Source organism: Manacus vitellinus, unplaced genomic scaffold, assembly GCF_001715985.3.
Source record: "Manacus vitellinus isolate BGI_N305 unplaced genomic scaffold, ASM171598v3 scaffold_49_pilon, whole genome shotgun sequence".
In the NCBI taxonomy this organism is placed as follows: Eukaryota; Metazoa; Chordata; class Aves; order Passeriformes; family Pipridae; genus Manacus; species Manacus vitellinus.
Window position 1 is genome coordinate 2,435,004 of NW_021940603.1, and position 20,923 is coordinate 2,455,926.

The window sequence follows — 20,923 nt, forward strand, 5'->3', positions numbered from 1 at the left end:
AGTCTTCTACAAACTCCTTAAATGGGCAATTCAGAAAACAAGAAACATCCCAGTGATGATGCACAAAAAGCAGACCTTTTTTTCTCTACCAACTGTGAAGATACAACTCATCAACAACCACGAACAACTGAAATGTATTATTCATGTCCAAGAGAGACTGCAATACTACAGGAAAAATGCAAGGTATCAAAAATCTAGCAGCATCCTAGCAAGTCATAGGGCCAGGGAATATGATTAAATAGGAAACTGAGAACTGACATTGTTCCAGGACCTGCCACACTTTTGCTGTCAACTGAAGCTTTTCTGGCCAGAAACACAGTAAACATCAAGGCATCAGCATCACTGGTGTGCTATCCAGATACTTTGTTTTCCAATACTAGAATTAGAATTCTAAGTAACCCCTGTATTTTTGATATTTTTTATTCATATATTCTGTGCTTTGCAAAACAAGCAGGGCCACAACATACATCTCTGACATAGCTAAAGATATGCTTATAAACCCGGATTTAATACAACTCCAAGGTCTCCTGTCTGAGTGGGAATTATTACAAAACACTGTACCAGCAGTTCTATTGGCATGGCTTGTTTTTGGCAGGCAGCTCCAGCCCTCAACACTCACCAGCTACTCTGCTCAACTTTTTCATTGTCAGTGTAACCTGGTACAGCTGCACAGTTTTTAATACTAAACAAAGAGTCATGTTTACAATTATGAACCAACCTGGGTGCTGGCAAGAAAGGGAATCCCTGGTGGATCTTTCATGGGGATGTTTGTTTTCCATGAATTCCTTCTTGGACTGGAGCGATCTGAGTGATTCCTTATAATGGTGCCTGCATTTAAAAGAAAGGCTTCTGTGTGAGATAATCCTCTCAGAGATGCAACAAAGAGATTACCTGGCACTTTCCCCTTCAAGAACAGAGTCTGCTTTTATACACTTTGGATTTGAATACAATTTGTTAAGAATTTGGCATATTCACTCTGCCATGAGATTAGTATCAATGCAGTTAACATTTTGTGGAATTCACAAGCAATGTCCTTTCATGGCATTCTGGTTTTTAAATTCCTTTTGAAATTATGGCAAATTTGGTAGCAAAAAAAAAATTCATTACAGTTAAAACATTGTGGAGGTTTTCGCTTGAAACAGGATTAAATCACACTTCAGTCATTAAAGTTCTTGATTAAATACAACTCCTCATGATCATGTTTTTAGAACATGTGCTCAGGTTTCAGGAGGAGACATTTTTGTTCTCTCTCCTCCTCTTCTCCATAAAAACATGTTCCCTGAGTTTTCACCTTGTGGTCTTCCCCTTCATTTTAATTGAAAGAATTCTGAGAAACTAAAAATATGCAATTCTTGTAAGATTTTTGACATCTGCTGTGCTTCTAATTTTACTGAGCTCAGATGCATGATGGCAGTCAAGGATCCCTTTGTCAGTTTTTCCAGGTTTTTATTACTGTATTCTTTTGCTGCTCCTGATCACTGGTGCCCCCCTGCAATACTGGTATTGCTACCTCATGTAGGGGCCTTTTCTTTGATCATGAGGGCAAGTGCCAGTGTCAGATCCAAGCACCTAAACTCCCTTCCTTCCAAATCAGCATGGCCTTAACTATTTAGAACAGTTCCAGACTTGCCCCATCCTGAGCCATGCTCAGGTGCTGCTCCTATTGGCACAAACCAAAATTGCTTCAGGAAACAAGCTCGTGGTTAGACAGGACAGGCAGACCCAGAGTCACATCAGTGTCCAGTCTCTGTCTAGCACATACAGAGCTGACATGACCATCAGCTCTTGTCACTGCACCAAAGCAAAGATTATGAGCTGCAAGGTCCAGTCTGAATCCAGTGCGTGTACAAAGCCACAGATGACCCTCGCAATGTCTGGTGTCAGGAGCGAGTTTATAGTTGAGGGATTTAAAAGCACGCTCTTCAAATCCTGGAAATACTTTAGCCACAGGAATAAGTTGCACATGTGCCAAGGACCTGCACCCAGACAGGCTGCAAAGCAACCCCCAGTAATTTTTAGTGCTCAGCCACTGGCTAAAGAAACTGCACAGACAAGAGGTGAGGGACATATGGTAGCAGAGAGGAGGTACCAGTAGCTTGGTCTGTGCCTTCCTACACTTCTAATTTTAATCCTGTCTTGCTGTAAACAAGATGCTATGTATAGTCAAGCACACTAACAGTGTATTGTGGTCTGACATTCTTTGGCCATGATTCAAAAATAAGAATGCTTGGGAAAGAGCTCCCTGCAGGAATAACGTTACAGGACTGCCGAGCCTGAACTGCACAGGGGCTGTTCAGCAGGAGTTTCAAGGGCTGGAGCAGGAGGGTTATGGTGCTGTAAAGATACACCAAAAAGTACAACCAACCTGCCAGTTTATTAAGCATTTTCTGAACTGTGTATGAAGCTTTGAGTCACTATAGAACTCAATCACAAGCACACCTCAACAAAAGTTAGGTAATGCAGATCTTTGCCAATTCTTAATTACTTACGAGTGTATCTGCACAACAATCAAATCTACAATACAAGAGGAGTGAATGGAGCTCTTTGGTTACTGACAGTACTGTTTCCTTGGCTAGGAAGGATATTCTCAAGCAGCAGATAAGTGGAAATTAGCTCTATTATGTTCCCTCCTGCTCTCAAAAAAAAAAAGGCTTGGGATAGTCTCCAAAATTTCCATTCTCATTTAACAGCACCACCATAAGTGGGATATGAGCTTTGCTGCTTAAAATTCTTTTATGTCACAACTACTTGTGAGCCTCTGCAAAATCCACAGATTTTCATGAAATGTGACATTTTTATCGCACTCAGTTAAAACAAGCACTGTAAGAAAAGGCCATTCATGTATCTCAGGACAAAATGTTCCTCTGCAGTTAAGTGTACAACTCAAAATACTGATAAGAAGAGACATTTAGGTAAAATAATGATTTTTACCTTTGACTTGCAACAGAAATATCTCTTTCTATTAGTACTGGAGTTTCCTACCTGAGGGAGCTTATAGAGAAGGCAGCAATTGCTCCTTGGTTCTTTGAGCTGGGAAGATCTATAGCCTAACCTTGAAAACGTGAAGAACAACAACTCCACAATAAACAATTGCCTGTTTATACTTAGTAAGATTCTAGCTCTAAAACCATCTCTTTTTCATCTTTTTTTTACCCGTGACACTTCAAATACAATATAAAGCACAAACACCCACATGTGCCATTTCATCAGAATGCTGCTTCCCCATTCAAGGGACAGGGTTCAGCATTACATTAGGGCACTGGTTCAGCTCATTAATACAGGTCAGAATTAGGAAAAAAAACATTTAAGCTCATTTCTCTCCTTAACAAGCAGCCACTTGAACATTTTGTGAATTTAATCATAAAGCTAGAGGTTCATTTTCTAGGCAGACAAGAAGTCTGGCATTGATAACTACTTTGCCTGAGCAGAAAATTATACATGTAAGTTTTATTTATTGTACTGTTTATCCTAAAGGACTCTCAAGTGGATTTACAACTTCCAAACCCAATCTTGCAAGCAGTACTCGCTTGGAGCTGTGCAAGATCAAAGCCTTTGTAAGTAGGATCACCTGATCTGAGATTTGGGACTGTGTCCTCTGGAGGAAAATAGTTTTACAGAACTGAAGTTTAGGACAAACATCCCAAACCCAGCCAATACTGCAGAAGAGCCCTTTTGGTGATTTCTCACACTGGGATATACAGTTGTGATTGGAGAGCAGAACAGAGTTTTCTGCAGGGACAGGGGGGCATTGTCAAGCCTTCCTCCCATCCCAGTCCTATTCTGCTCCCTGGAGGGGAGGGACAAATGGAGCAACTGGATGTCTGTGTTCCCTCAGGGAAGCAAATAAAAGCCAAACTAAAAGGCTCCTTGAATTGTTTTGTAAATATGCAGTGAATTCTTATGTATGCTTTTGTAAAGTAACAGGTCTGGCTTTCAACTGCTTTCACAGGAGCCAAAGGATCTTCCAGGGCAGTTGATGGAAGGCACAATTTAGAGCCTTAAGCTACATGAACACCTCTTTCCACTTAAATAGTAACCTAAAAAATGGGCATAGAAATGAAGAATCAGTGACAGCTCTTAGAGCACTTTTGCTGTAGACATCCAGGAAGTTGACTTCTGTAGCACCTGTGTTTCCAAAAGATGGTTTAGCACAAGAACTTCGTGTTTTCATACCTTGCCTCATAATGCACTTATTACCATAAGGGAAAAGGCATGTTTCCAGGTCCTTGCATCAAGTTAACAGGCTTGGGACAAATTGTTTAATTTTTCCTTCCAGCACAAAGCCCCAGCAAACTCAAAGAGATCTTGAAGAAAACATCAGCAGTGATGAGCTTGGGTTTAACTTACCATTAGAGTTAATAAGGAAACTTTTCAAGGAAGTGTGAATAGATAAACCTGGAGGCACAACAATGCTAACAAAGCTAATCTGGAATAGGGATGCTCCTGAAGAATTGAATTGTTTACAAACCCTCTCACTTTCTGATTATGATCTCTATTACCTGCTTAGAGACTTAAAACCAAGAAAAACAACATGAGAGCCAAGAACTTTTCCAGTAGAACTCTTTCAGTGGCCAGAATTTTGCAGAGGCTTTCCACATGCATTTAACTACTTAAAGGGCATTAGTGCAGTGCTGTGGTTATTACAGAGGTTTGGGGAAAGCTTATCTACTTTGCACTAGCAAAGGACAGCCTCCTGGTGGGGAATCCTGACTTCTGAAGGAATGAAAGGGATGTGAATTTTCATTGCTCACAGGTACAATACTTAATTCCACAGCAAGTGAACACAACCAGACATGCTCTGCTTTGCCTGGCTGTTTTACAGGAGCGAGGTCTGTGCACTGACCTGGAAGACCAGCAGATTTTTGGCAGTCAGCAATTTCATAAAGACAGAAAAAAGATAATGTAATTACCTTAATACTTTGACTGTCTCTGTCCATGTCTCCTGCTCACTCTCCCATGGATCAACTCGAATCCAGTCAGATGTCTTCAGTGCTAGTTTAGCCATTGCTATCCTGTGCCTTGCTGAAACCAAGCCTTTCTTTCCATAGTTGTCATTCACAGGAGACATTATGCCCTCAGTCACCCGATACCTCCCTTTTGTAAAAAAAGAAAAGAAAAAAGAAAATTATGTCCTCTTCACAGAACCTTGAAAATTTAGGGTGGATAACACCTTGGGAGCTCATCTAGTCCAACTTCTTCAAAGGTTAAGTTCCATGGTTAACTACAAAATTGTAAGACACTATGAACAACTTGTTTTGGGTGTTGTTTTTAATACATTAACAGCAATTAAAATGCAGCTTCTTTGTTCCTCTGTGAACTGTTCACAATTACTATCAATATGTTTATCCTGTTATATGATCCATAAAGGAAAGCTGGATGAACAGACAATTTTAAAGCAAGTAGAGATATTCATAATTTATGTTGCAAAGTACCAAAATCATTAGATATGATTAAGTTTTATAGTCCAGTAATTCCAGCTTTGATATAGCCAGAGCAATGGATGACTTAACTAATACTACTTTGTTCTTAAGCATCTGATGCTTGTTTATCAAAATCATTGTGCCTTCTTGTGTTAAAGCAAGAATTATGGCACATTATTACCGCTGTGATTAATGTGATTCAGACACATCAGAAGATTCAAGACCAAAGATGGGGCTAATGGGGTCTAAAATGAAACTTATAAACACCAGCTTAGCAGCCACTAAAGCCCCTTTCTGTCAGGCTGATCATGTTAATTAAATTTGAAAATAAGCCCATACTTTTCTACTCCTGTGACATCATGGAATCATTAACACATCAGGTTCTTTTTGTTAGATTTTGCAATTCTGTCCTCAAATCAGAAAACAAAAATGTAGCTCTCGTTTTGATAAGCCATCAGTCACTACTCTAAGCTGGAACCCTCAAGAAAGGGAGAGGAGAGAAAGGGTGTTTCAACTGAACAAAAAGGAAACAAAATTATTTCTGATGTAGCACATGCATTTTAAATAGCTATGCTAAATATGATACTGAAGGGGAAAAATCATCTTCTTTTCTAATTCAATTGTTTTAACAAAGAAACTTAAAAGCAGCATTATTTATAATGAAAACAATACCCCTAGACTCATAATTTCTGATACTGGCACATGACAATTTAATATTCTAAAATACAATCTAGTAACTTCCCATTTATTTTGATGTAATAGGGTAAAATTTTCAAAAGTACTTCACTGGACTTAAGATGGACTTAAAAAAATAGTATGAAAATTCAATGAGATTTGCAACCTCTTAAAATGTCAGTTCAAACCATCCTCTGTTTTAAAACATTCTCATTGCAGACAAAATGAGCAAGATAAAACTTTCCAGAAACATGCAAAGATGTGCATATAATTAAGTCCATCTCTTGGTCTGAAATTGGAAATAATTTCACTTGATTTATGAACAACAATTATTCTCTGGTAGTCTGATATTATACAGAGCTATAACAAATTGTTATTTAAAGGGAAAGAAAGTACAGTTTGAAGTCACTTCTCATTTAAAGGGAAAGAAGCTACAGTTTGAAGTCATTAGTATGTTAACCTTATTAAAAGGTTAACAATAATTTTATTTTCCACATTTCAGTTTTTTCTTTTCAGTTCCTACAGACATAAATTGTTCCCTTATATTTCAAATGAATATATTAAGTGTAAAAATTAAATTTCTGTGAGATCATGCTAACCAAGAACGAGTCTGTAATGATTTCAGTCTTCAGTCTGGCCTAGAACTGCATAAATGGGCTAAGAGCTTCTGATGCCATATCAGCTTGTTCCAAAGCAGAAATGAAAACAACTAGAAGGAAAAAATGAAGGTACTTCAGTACTGCCAGTCAAACACAGGAAGTGTTTGAGATGATTCACAGCTGAGTAACCCACACTATGCAAACACGATGCCCAGGAGAGCCTTCCACCTAAAATTACAAGCTCTAGCTGTCAAAACATAGGAAAACATTTTATTATTGGCTGCTAATAACTTGTGTCCTCTTCAGTAATTTGAAAGTTCACCTATTCAAATATGGCCCTCAATTCTGGCAGGCATGCAAAGAGAAAATCATTAAATTCTGTCCCCTTGGGCTTTTCTTAATGTCCACTGCAATTCTCTTCTCTGTCCCATAAATTATTATAGGTAGCTTTAAACCTTTCTTGGTCCAGAATTATCTTCAAATTCTATTTCTCTGGAATAGAATTTTTCACCCTGAAGTGTGTTATTATTGTTTGTCCTAAGTATGTGTAAAAATCCTTCAGGCCCTTAAGTGGCTTTGTTTTTCAAAACATACCTATCACAAGTAGCAAAAAATTTCCTCTTGCTACAAACTTATATTCTCTAAGAACTGTTTAGGAAAACTTGTTAGTGGCTAGAAAACTAAATATAACAAAATTAATGAAACAAAAGCTGTCTCTCAAACATGTTAAAATAGACTATTAAGTAGGTATTTAGTTTTACATAATAAAAGTCACTGTCAATTGTCACAAGCACTAGCACAAATGGTAATGCTGAATTAATTTATTAATACTAAAGCAAATTTATCAAATGGCAATTTCATATAAAATTGAATGTGTACTTTGGTTGGGCTTCTAAAGATTTATTTCTTCTTGCAGTAAGTCTGGAATTCACTGTGACAAACTATACAAAAGGCAAATCATAAAAGTAAATAACCACTATAGGAAACCAAATAAATGAGATACCTCCATACATTTAACTCTGACCCATGACTCATTTTTCTCCCAGTGTCACAGGAAAACCCCCAACAGACTGGGAAGCTCTGCAGCTTTCTGGTGTGATCCTACCCAGAGAAGAGGAATGACCCCACTGCTGTTCCTCCTTCCTTCCCATCCTGAGCAGGCAGCAATGGCACTTGGGGCCTCAGTGCTGCTGGACTTCATTCCTTTTCCAAGGTGCTACTAAGTAAGTATTATGAAATAGTTCTGGTTTAGCATAAGCAAAATTTCTAGAAACTTCCCTCCCTGCTGAGCAGTGCCCACAAAACATAAGTCTCTTCTGCATTTCCATGATAATTGAGTAAAAGGCAGAGTTAGACTTGCTGGAAGCTTCTCTGACATCAATGAAACATGACACCAACTCAAATACAAAATTTTGGCTCCCTGCAGATATGGGCATTAGTTTAAAGACCATGTCATATATCTCTCATCCACTGGGAAAAAATCAAAGGCCAGGTAAGAAAAACCCAACACCCCCTCCAAAACCATACCCAGAGTAAACCACCAGAAAATTCCAAGCCACCAAATCAAAAGCCCTAAACACACACACAAAAATCCAAATCAATACCACACCAAAAGAACTTCCACCAACCTAAACACCAAAAAAACCCCAAACCCACTGAAAACCAAAGACCAAAAAATCTCCCCTCAAACCCCACGCACTTTACTCAAGATGACAGCACTCAACTCATCACCTACCTACAGTTTCTGTCCTGTGCATCCAGTCTGCAAGCATAAGTGAAAGAAAATTCCCTGGACTCCTGTTCCTTTCTAGAGACTCTCCCTAATTTTCTTTCAAGCACAGGACAAGATAACTTCTACACAGTGCACTCATGAATGATTGTAGGACACAGGATTGCAAATTTTTTGGCGTTGGGTTTTGGAAGGTTTCTCCAGGAATAAGTATTTTCTTTGCTTCATTAAGCCTGTTCTAAGGGCATAAACCTACCTACACATCTCAGATTTAACCAAATGCATCTGATGAATGGTTTAAATTTTACTGCATAGTACATACACAACATCAAACACATAAATAACAAGTGTCACTCTGCTGAGGAGTCAGTTCTCCTTTGTGAGGGAAGTGGCAGCTATTTCAAAATGTAAAATGATGTAAAATGTGCTACCAGCCGTGAACAGTGTTGGAAAATAAGTTACAATATAATGTTCTAACTGTCTAAATTGAAACAAGAGCTTACCTTAATGTAAGTTTTCATTTCTTCGTTGAAACAACTGGCACACTTGCTTTTACGAATACAGATAATTACTGGACTATTTAATTTCTTTTATCAGCCTTCTGTGTGTGACTACACACAGATTAAAATCACATGACAAAATTCTGTATTGAAGCAATAGCAGTGGTTTCCCTTGAACCCACAAGAAAGCCACAATTATCCTCCCAGAACTCTCAGTCTGCTAAGGTAAGGAAAACAAATTTGTCATTGTTCCATTTAAACTAAAATGTTAATTTTATTTACAAGGTATAATTAACTGGGGAGGAGGGAGGGATATCTAACATCTTTGTTCAGATTAAATATCAAAAGGATATCATCCTAAGCTTACCTTCCCATGACATGTATACCATGCCAAGCATGAAAAAGGAAAAGACAATAAGCAAGACTTTTTTTACTTCTTGTTCAGTCTCCTTCTGTGAAAGGAATTCAACAGAAGGAAAATCAAAGGGGAAACAATTCAGAAACCATTGCATTGAAAGTGAACATCCATCAGAGCAGTAATGGACAGTCTTTGAGGAGAGTTCTCCATGGGATGGCTGGCTTTGCCTTGATCACTTCAGAGCACAGGAAAGCTGAAGTGACAGAATGAGATGAGGGGTGCAAACACGGCAGGGAGAGGTGCCCTGTGAGCACCAGACAAACACAACTCATACCCACCTGGCTGAGTGAGCTGCAGGGCCTGAGGGTGCACATTTACCTCCACAATCAGACAGGCACTAAAACACACTGTGGCTCCAGGAACTCCTCCAGCAGCTGAGTACCTGAGCATGCACAGTGACCAGCCCTCAAAGAAATGCTCAGCCATCTCCACACAGCACATCCACAATAAACCTTTCATAGCAAGATCTTAAACACAACTTCACTTCTACAGTGTTCACTGGATCTGGACAAAAAGGAGTATCTATGAAAATGAGTATTTCCTCTAGAAAGGATGGATAAAACCACCATTTTGAGAGTAACAATGTGAGTAACAAAATATTGTAGCTCTACTCATAAGACACTTTATTCTGAAACGCTCTCATCCATGTAACATGACTGGGAAGCAATGGTTCTCTGCAGCAATGTTACAGTATAGGAGGTTGTGATTCCAAAGGCAAATAGAGAGGTAACACAAATACCACTGCAAGCTGGGGATGCTCACCCTTTATTCTGCTGGGCTTTATAGTAAGACAACAAAACTTGTGGAACAGAAACACACCTACACTTCTTCCACTTAGGAAAGCATAATTCAGAAAAAGGTTAGAAACTAAACTGTATGCACTGCTAACAGTATTCAGCAAATGGAGTTGGATGTAATGGAAGTGTTTTCATCAGGGATGTGGTATGCCTTGAGATGTCTTAAATTCATGCTTTTGATTTGCACCTCTGCAAAGTGCATTCTATAATTCTTTTGCAATGCTAAGCCACACGTGCATCCCTCTTCATGCACCTTTCAAGGGTAAAGCCTAACCCAATGAACCAGGTACTGCTCTAGCCAGGCAAGCACTGCTGTAAATCTTGTAATGAAAAGAAAATAATCAACTATTTGTTTCCTTTGCATTTTTTAAGCTAAGGCAGTTTTAACTAATGTCTGTCAATATTTATTGTAAATGTAGTGAGTAACTACAGCTGACTGGATCGTGTTCCAGCTCTGTATCTCAGACTGCTGCACACACTCAAAACAGCAGCACCCAACTGGAGTTCTTTTGTTTTCAAATTCCAGTTATCAGACTTGTTGCAGCAAAAACCACACTGAAGCCTGCATTTATGCTGACTTGCTGGTGTTACAATCTAGTCCTATCCCTTTCTTGAAAATATCATTCCACTTCAGTCAAATGCAGCCCTAAAGCAACATAAACTTCCAAATTTTCAAGGCTGTGAGTGACTAATTATTCCTTGGACTTCTCAGCTCTGCTGTCCAGCACTGCATCTGACACAACCCATTGATGGTGGCACATTTTTCCCACCTTTTCACAAGCTAGGAACTCATTATTCTACAACTACCCCTTGCATGTCTTGTCACATAGAAACATCTTAGTCTTTCATCCCCTTCTCCTCTGCCCTCTATCCCTTTTGGTCTTATCTGGAAACATGGTGATCTAATATCTAAGTATTCCACTGGCAATACTTGGGAAACAAGATTATAAATATCTTACATAGATTAATTCTAGTAATATATCTTTCTGGACTTTATGGTCAAATGAGAAACACATTCAGAGAGAAATAAAAGTATCAGGTATTAACAGACTGGAAAGGTACTTGCCGCAGTCACTAAAGTTTCAAGAAACAATTTTAAAACAAGGGATTGAATCTCAGAAAATTTTAGCTGTGTGTGAGGATGTGTAAGGCATCAAATTTGCATGAGTAGACTCAAAATCCAGATAAAGAGAATCATTAGAGTCATCCAGACACATGTTAAATTTAAAAAGCAGCATGACAAGATTTGTTGGCTGAGAAAGGATGAATTACTTCAGATGTGGCAATGAAACTGCTTAAAATACCAGAAACTCAATAAAATTTCCTACTTGAAATAGGGATGTATGAAAAATAAGATTAGGCAGCATTTGAAACTGAAGTGATGTACAAAAAGCTGGCAGAGAGAATTACTGGAGCTGTCAGTCAGGATGCACATCAGGGATAGTCATGTCATTCCTAACAGCAAAACCTGACTCTGAAGTCACAGAATCATTAAGGTTGGAAAAGCCCTCTAAGATCACTGAGCCCAACCATTAACACAGCCCTAGCGAGTTCAGCACTACAACATGCCCCCAGTGCCAGATCCACACAGCTGTGGAACACCCCCAGGGCTGGTGACTGCAGTGAGCTCCAGCCAAGCCCCTTCACAACTCATCATCCCCGTCCCATCTGGAATGAAGAACTCCTGCAAGAGAACTGAATGAAGCCATTCTCACAGCCTGGTAACAGCCCCTTGTGCTGGGTGATTCCTCACTCCTGCTTCTCACCTTCCCAGGCACTCAGGGTGTGCCAGCTTCCAAGTGCACTGCTCCCCCTGAGGAGGGAATCCCTGGGAATACAGCATCCTCCTCCCTCAGTTCAATCAAACCCTAGCCATGGATCACCACTGTTCTCCCCACTACCAGCTCCCAGTCTGCAGCTGGGGCTTCTCAGCAAATGAGCTCCAATTTCTCCCCTCCTTCCCTGGGTAACCACAGAACTGGAAACATGATTAAAATCGTGAGAGAATGACCAATTAACTTCCTGTCAAACAGGCATCCCAAACCAGTCATTTTTATAGCACTTTGCCAACCCCCTCTGCTTGAGAAACTATCTTCACAGTGGAAAGAAGATCATACAGGAGATTTGTATATCCATACATGAAAACACATATACCTGCACTTACAGATACTTCAAATAAAGCCACCTCGACTTGTGATGGGTGACAGGATTCTTGCTTTGCACTGCAGGCAACCCAGACACAAATGAAGGGTTTCTTTAACACATAAAGCCCTAATACCAGTGAGTCTTCACACATTAAACTAAGAAGTCAAAAGGCAAGTCACACCCTATCCAGAACTAAGCACTGACATTAGAGACGTGCAACGTAATGCACAATTTCCATTTCAGCTTTTCACAATTTCACTTTTAGTATGATTTTTACCAGACTTCTTTAAGTAACCTGCTCTGAGTAAGGGCTGGAGTCTCATTACACACATCCTGGAGCAGACTAAACCATGAATTGTGATTCAGACAGAGCTATAATTCATTTCCCAGTTCAATCCTTCTTCCAAGGTAATGAAATGTTACTTAAACAGAATTACCAATTGGTCTCACATTACCCTTCTACTCCTTGCACACCTGGGCAGCAGAATCAGTTACAAAATTACAGTGAAAAAAGTCAATTAAAATCTCTTTTTAACCCTTTATTTCCAGTCTTGCAGGAGCAACAAAATAATATTAAAGTTATAGCACAACAGAGACTTGTAGAGGTTGCTCTCTGAGCCAGCTCTGTAATTCTTCCTCATGAGGGTCAAGGCATTCTGACAGTATACAGAGAGTAGGTGGTTGCTGCATTTCCTGCACAGGGATATCAGAGGGTTATCAGATTCTCTCCCTGCCTCAGTTTGCCAGCCACATTCCTTTTACTGTTATTTGCCCTTCAGGTTCCTACTCAACCACCTCCCTAGGAACTTCTGTCAGATTCCAGTAAACTACAATTCCCTCACTACTGCCTCCAGAAACATAAATGCAAATTTTAGCTGCCAAATGAAAAAAACCAAACAAACCAAAATAAAACCCCTCAGCAACTAAGGAGCTGATCAAGCTTAGAATTCAATGCCTCTCAGTGGCTCTTCTGATTCTTGCTGAAGTTCCTGATGTTACCCACTTTCTCCTTTGTTGCCAAAACATTCTATCCTGCTGATATCTCACTTTTTTTTTTTTTTTTACTATATGAACAAATTATTTTTCTAGGATGGAAAAAGTGCCTCTTAGTGAAGATGGATAATGAATAATTAACGTTTCACCTTTTCTCCAGTTTCACCTGGCTGTCAGGACTGCTGACAGGTACCACTTCTTACTAAAACATAGTGTATCATAAAAGCGTGAAATTTGAACATAAATGATTCTTCTCAGTTTCAGAATTATTAAGCATACTCCTTCACAAGGCTCAGTTCCACGAATATGATCCTAAAACTGCTGATAAAACTTTCACTTTATTTGCCTGAACACTCATTATACTCTTTTAAACACTGAGCCAAAGGAAGAGGTAATGCTACTCTTCCTGTATTAAATATGCCATGAAAGCCTCATATTAAATGATCAATAAAGAGAATTAAAATTAAGCCAGACATAAAAGGAGAGCTTATCCAAGCAAGTACCGAAGATGTTCCTTCCTTTCCCCAGCCAAGCCCTGTGCGTGTGCCCCTGAGCCCCCCCTACTGACCTGTTTGGTGCAGGTGATCTCTAGCCAGCTCAAACAACCGCATGTGCATGTTTGTGATGGGGTTGAAGGAGCCACAGGCTAGAAGAATGACAGGGATCCTGCTCTCCATCCTGACAGCAAAACATTAAAACTCCACCCTAAAGGAAAAAAAAATTAAAATAAAAGACGCTTGACAAAGAGAAGCCCCCGTCTATTCTTCCTAATCTAAAAGGAGCACCATTCTCAGAGTTGTGTGTTCATGGAGCACCAGAGAAGTAGCAGGAGATCAGTCCTGTGTGTTAAAATGTCAGGCACCTCAGTAAAAATGGAGCAGAAACCAGTTTAAATTAGTCACTGTGCTTGGAGCTACTTATTTGCATAGCTCTTTTTACAACTGATCCAGAATATACCTGGCATGGTAAAAACATGTATGTCCCACACACGTCTGTGAATTCAATTTATTTTCCTAGATTTGAAATCTCTACAATGCTCACACCTATATATCAGACACACAGTATTCTCCTCACTTTCCCTGGCCTCCAGGCCTCTCCACCAAATGTTAACTGTCTTCCTGCAGAAGACACTTGCATCCCAAACTTCAGCAGTCAGTCTTGGGTTAACAGACCAAATCCATCTGGATTCTGTGCTCTGTTCAGCCAAATCTTACTCTCCAACTGCAGTACAAGCATGTACTGCAGCTCAGAGCCTACCTCTTACAGTTCCCAGGCCTTATATTCCCTTTTTTTTTTAACTTCTCTGACTTAGAAAAATTTAATAATAACAGTTATAACAATGTGAAGTTGATGTTTTGTAGCTGCCAACTCTATCAGTTAATTTACAGAGGAGTTACAGTTCTGAAGCTTGGGACTGTACCTCTGAACAGCATTCAGTGCACCCTGAAACAAATTTTAACATTTCTACTTGTGACACATTAGCAGTTTGCAAAATTTTATAGAGAAAATTCTTTGAAGCATAAGTGCTATCTGTAACTTGAACATTTAGTACTAAATATATATATATAAAGATTCTTTCATAATGTTTTTATCTTACTTCCCTCATTTCTCATATCTCACATCATACTCAGGGAGAAAAGACTTGCTGGCTGCAGAGCCATTGGAAGTTAGCAACAATTTGATGGTTTACAATTGTAGCAGCTGCAGGAAGCACATTTCACAGCACCCTCTTCTCTCTCTCTCCTCTGCTTTACTGTCCCTGTGTGGACACCAAACAAACTCACACATGAAAACTGTATGCAAAATCTGCAGGCTGTTTATTCAGACAAACCAACACCAAAGTTTTAGTTTCCATATCAGCAGTTCTGTAAATGTATCTTGATTGTCTTTTTGCCTTGAAACAGTGAGCAAAACATTAGTATGTGAATGGGGGCTCCCACATGTGCTGGTCCATGGCTCTGTGAACTCTCTTCTGTTCTGATGAAGGGTGGTTTATATTCCCACTGCTGAGCTTTAATTTGCCATCTTAGCTGAATGATTGCTTTTGTTTTTCTTTTACTTCTATAGACTACTCTATTTCTCACCTGAAACAAAGGTGTTGGATGGTTTGATTGCAGCTCTTACTCATTTATACCCTGGAGGCTCCAGGGAAAGACTTCAACCTGTAATTCTTAATGATAATCAGACAACACCAACAGTGGAAACTCAAAAATCAAGCCAACAACAATAAAAAGACTAAAAACAAACAAACAAACCAAACCAAAAATGTACTAATATTAAACATGTAATGAAGTTGTGTTGCATAAGATGTTTTATACATATATACACCTCCATTTATAAAATCTAGTTATATATTAAAAAAAAAAATCAAAAGAGCAGTGTTTTTATTCCTACTATCCCCAATATAGTGTATCCTAAACCTATTCAACAGGTCTAGTACAACAGTTAAAATTTCAAACAAAACTTTCTGATTCAGCCACTATCTTGGCTGGTACTAATTAATTAAAGGTTTAAAATCAATAGAACACCACTCAAAATAAGAGGAAAAAAAAAAAGAAAGTTAAGTGATTTTTCAGCTAAGCTCTCTTGAGAAATCAAACACAGGAGAAAACTTTAACCACAGAGCCTGTGTGCCCTGCTCTGGGCACTTGTACCAACAGCCCTGGCCAAGCAGGTGTCTCCCTACAAATGCCAGTCACCTCCCACCCGAGGGTCTGCAGCTGGAAAGCTTTCAGCAACATGGAACATCATGTGGCAATACACAAAAGGGCAGTTACCACCAATTTAATCCATATAGAAAAGGGTTTATGATGGATAAATCACTATTAACTTCATTAGAAAATTCCTGCAAGTTCTCTTCCTGTTGCCTCTATTCCTACAATATGTCAATAATAGATGATGTAACAGATGACCACAGCTAAGTTCTGCTGAAAGACAGGAATTAGAGCCATATCTGATTAATTATCAGCAGCACAATGAAGTGCTGAGCAGTGCAGGCTGATTCATGAGCTGTTAAATTAGTAAACTGGAGAACAAGACACTGATCCGTGCACGCTCTGAGGCACTCACCCTTGAGGGAAAATTTCTGCAAGGAACAGAAATAAAAAACCAAACCCTAGCACAGGATTAAAGTGTTATCTCCTCCTGTGAGGATGAATCTAGATTAATTTAGATGAAATTTAGATTTGAACAAGTTCAAAGCTGCCCATTTCCATTCTCTTACTGGGCCACATCATTAACTCATATATATTCATGCAGATGCACTGAGTCCAGCTGAGTTACACCAAATGACATTACAAGAATATTATGGCTGCTAGACATATTTTCAAAGTCAGAAAATAAAAAGTGCATTTTAGTAGCTGACCCAAACCATAGCAAACCACAGTACACAAATGTCCCTTAAAAATATGACTGGATATCAGATTTTCTCACACTGTAAATAATGAGAGCCAGAAGTAAGAGAAGTTACTCCAGTCAGTGAGTTCCCAGCATGTGCTGTCACTGAAATCAATCCTCTGCAACAGTGACAAATATTTACCAGTGTATCCCCACCTTCCACTTTAATAATGAACATAAGTACCTGGGTGAGAGAAAAAATTAAAAATGTACAATCTAAGGTGACATTTTATTTACTCATTAAAAAGCTTGTCACCCCAGCAAAGAATAGTTTGTTTCAGTTTTCACTGGAGCAGCAGCTTGTACAACCTTATAAAAATAATCCCTGCTTTTTCACATGTATCTTTGAAATTGCCTCAAAGCACAAAAATAATAAATAATATTAATAATGCATAGGGATCTTTTGCTTAATTTGAGGGGGTACTGACTATTTTTATTTCATCTCTGTCCAGGCAGCAATTTTCCCAACAAACCAAAAAGTTTTCCATGGAGAAGTTACCTCACAGAAAAGTGTGATATGTCTGTGGCCCAAACTCCAAGTGCCCTGGTGGCAACCAGAGAAAGCAGCCTGAGTAGAAGTGTCTCTTCCTCTCCTGAAATTATAATCCTTCAAATCACAGTAGGATACTTCACTCTTGCAATTCCTTTATTTCAGGCTGTATCTGTGGGGAAGTTCCCTCTCACAGAAGAGCCAACAAAATCTCTTCATCTGTGACATCTCTGAAATCAACCTAAACATCACTTATAGTTGCTTTTACTTTTTTTCTTCTCCATACAACTAGTTCTCTGTTTTCAATTTCCATTCCCAACTGTTTCTGCTCCATTGCTACAAAGAACCTACAGTTGAAAGGAACTAAACAAAAAAAATCACCATAAAAAGTACACATGGATAAAGCATGAAAAATATAAATAATAAATTGAGCACAGGATTCAAGCAATCTGAAATATGTGGAAATATTGAACCTCTAGTTAATAATGTTCATGGTATTGCCTTCAGTGATTTTCAAGTGCAAAAAAAATGAGCAGAAATATTCTTTAGCACAACTTTAAAAGGATGGTGTTCACAATACACAGAAAGCAGTGCCTGTGAGCTCAAGTCAACAAGGTAATTTTTTAAGCCTGTGGAGTTGTTGCAAGTTTAGAACTTGTAACTGGAATTACACAGTGGGGCACAAGAGGGTCTGGTCCCAGAGTCCAGCCAATAAGAAATCCACAGTGATGGTCCCATGATAGTATCCTATAGGATATATTCCTCTTCATATTCTTAATATTAAGAATATGATATTTTATTAATATTCCTAATCATCCTGCCAAATAATCATGCTTACAGGCTGCCTCTTGCTTGAACAGCAATAAGGGATGGAACAACTCAGCAACATGGAATTCAGAAACCACCATTCATGCACGTCAACAGTAAACTCCTCCCATGTTTTTACACGCCTATATGGGCATTTACTAAATATTTTGAGGTCTTTAAACATTAACATTGTTATCCTTAAACAGTAAACATGTAAAGAGAAAACAAAGTATAACAGTCTTAATATTCTTTCTCTGCATCTCTGGGAAAATAACGAAGTAATCCCCATTTTGTAAACTGCCTATTGAGCATTTGACAATATTTAGGCACAGAGATCTGTAGCAGTTCCATCTGGTTACAAAGCCAATGATACCTCCCCAACCCAGACTATGCAGAAAATAAGTAAAAAAAGACCATCTTGTCCAACTTCCCACAGCCAGTTTGCTGGGAAATGCAGGATGTCAGCGTGCATCACACAACAGCAGTCCCTGCACATTTGGCAGCACTTCCACAGGGTCACAGGGACACAACCAACTCCTGGTACCTTCTTGTATCTACTGCAGGATGAGCTTTATAATTACTTACCCAGTAATCCCCTGTGATCACTCAGCATCTAACCCTCAGCTCCTTCCCTACTCCTTGTGCCCATATCACACGAATAAATAAGTTTTTTATTACTCTAAGTAAAGCCAATAGTCATCCTTCTGTTTGCACGTATGAGTCAATCACCCACAAAGAGCAATATATTGATCTACAGAAAAGAGAGGATACATCCAAAACTAAACCCCAGGGTGGTTATTTTTAAGCAAACAAACAGCTGATTTAGTGAAAACACCAACTTGTCTGTCAAAAACAGTCTCTTGCTAAAACTTCAAGTTCCTTTCAAGAAGCCCCTCAGAGTGATTTTTTTTTGTCTATCATCATCATTGTAATTTTCTTATAACTAGCAAGATACACTTAGCATAACCTAAAGCAAATCTCAGAAATACAGCTTGCACACAAATGGAAGATATTTAAGCAGTAATGAAAGCATCTTCAATCACTAAAATTTGCTTTTATAAAGCTGGCTTTAAAAGGTAGCAAACTAATGAAACATCTAAAAGCACTACTGTAGAACAGATGCAAAATAATCATATATAGCAACCAGAGGGAAATGCAGGATTTCCAGAAAAAACAGCAAGACCAAAGTTAAAACATCAACATCCCACTAGTTACTTTTGGGTTTCAAAAAAGGGATCACTATTTGCCATCATGCTGTGTTAGGAGCAACTAATCCCTGACAGAGTTTATGGAGTCAAGGAAAGAACATCTCACTGGCTCTTCAGTCATATGGAGCAGGTCTTTTGGCAAAGGAAAGAATTAAAAAACTAAGCTAAAATCATGACTAAGAAAGCTATCTTTCTATGCTTTGAAGTTTACCAGACCACCTGCAAGCAAGAAGGAATTCTGCAACATGTAGAACTGCTCAGTTTGTTAGGTGCATGATAGGTCTCCTTTTCCTCTGAAACTTCATCTCTTGGTTACTGCCCAAGGCAACAAACCCAGCTCAACAATTGAGGTTGATAATGAATCTATAAGGCTGCTGCTGGAAACAATGTGCCCTCCTGCACACCCTGGTAGCATCCAGGTGCCCCTAAGCATAGCCTACTTGCCAGTGAGGAACTTACTTGCAGCTATATTTTTAAGCCATCAAAATGCAAAGCATCATGTGCATTTCTTGCACTAATATAAGAATTTCCCTAATAAGACTGAGGATTTTGCATAGCAATGAAGCAGTTTAAGTAAATGGCTCCTAGGCTCAAGAGTTCACATCGCTTCTTATCTTTTTATTTTAATTAAATGATTGCTTTAGAACTTTACTTGTCTTGTACAACCAAAGAACTTGGAAATTACATTGCCCTGCCTATTGTCCAAAACGTGCTCTCTCTTTAAGAACATCTCACCCATGTGGGGATTTCTATCTATCCAAAGAAAAAGACATGAGATTCTGAAACAACTACATTGAAATGTTTATAAATTGTTCTGATAATTAAAGTATACACTAATAACCATATCGTCATACTATCTCCAAAACTTTGCACCTCCTCTTTTTTTGGTGGCAGACAAGAAAGCCAACAAAATGCTGGGCATCATGAGGAAAGGTACCAAGACCATCACATGGGATATTGTCTTAGTGCTACAAGAAACCTGGGTGGGACCAAGCCTTGACTGCTACGAGCAGTTCTGGTCTCAGCTCAGGATGGGCAGTTCAAATAGCCAAGTGAATGGAGCCACTGCTGTTCAGGGGAGGCAAAAAATGTCAGAGACTGTTTGGTTTGGAGAGGAGGAGCTTGGGGGAGGCTACAGCTGAGTTTTACAGAAGGATGAAAGCACTGGTTAAATTGAAAGCACAACTTCTTCCTGCAATACCAGATCTAGACAGCAGTCAGTAAAAGCAATACCAAACTTTACAACAGGCAAAAAGAGCACCCTACATCCATGTGTGGTGTCCCTAAGGAACACAAGGTGAAGCAAGTGGCCAGGTTAGTTTCCCTAAACTGCATCTCCTCTCTCCATTGCTGTGACAGATCGCTGGGCTGGACAGCACCTCTTATGTCCTTGAAACTCTCCATTATACTTTGTGAGCCCAAAAGGCTCATTTCTTAGTTTCTTCTAGTTATTGTTAAAAAAAATGCACGATGCTTGGTGAGGGGACATCCACACTTTTTTTTTTTTTTTTTTTGAGTGGCAGTTGCACTAAAGAACAACACGAGGGGGAAAAATACAGTTGTGAAGTTGGCTGGTGAGATGCAGCCAGTCCTTCTCCAGGGCACCTGCTAAGGCCAGGGCAGGCAGCTGTGGGTTAACAGCTTCACCCAGCCAATTTAGTCTGCTCCAGATGCAGCAATAGCTACTGAAACATTTTATGAATTAAGTCCTTAGAAATCATCACTGCAATGAAATCCAATTTGTCT

The 20,923-nt window shown here is 39.1% G+C and overlaps 1 protein-coding gene across 2 annotated transcripts in view; it reads right to left on the reverse strand.

Annotated features, from left to right (window-relative positions):
* The window catches only part of LOC103753858 (retinol-binding protein 1), a 41,252-nt gene that overhangs the window by 19,358 nt on the left and 971 nt on the right, over positions 1–20,923 (reverse strand). The window contains exons 2-5 of one of the 2 annotated variants that reach the window (XM_018080054.2): positions 15,361–15,446; positions 13,845–13,981; positions 4,911–5,094; positions 719–828 (exon numbers count right to left, since the gene is read on the reverse strand). In XM_018080054.2, coding sequence (XP_017935543.1) covers positions 719–828; positions 4,911–5,094; positions 13,845–13,953 — 403 coding nt within the window. In that variant the 5' untranslated portion in view covers positions 13,954–13,981; positions 15,361–15,446. The remainder of the gene's footprint in view (positions 1–718; positions 829–4,910; positions 5,095–13,844; positions 13,982–15,360; positions 15,447–20,923) is intronic. The other variant, XM_029962673.1, reaches the window with a different exon arrangement.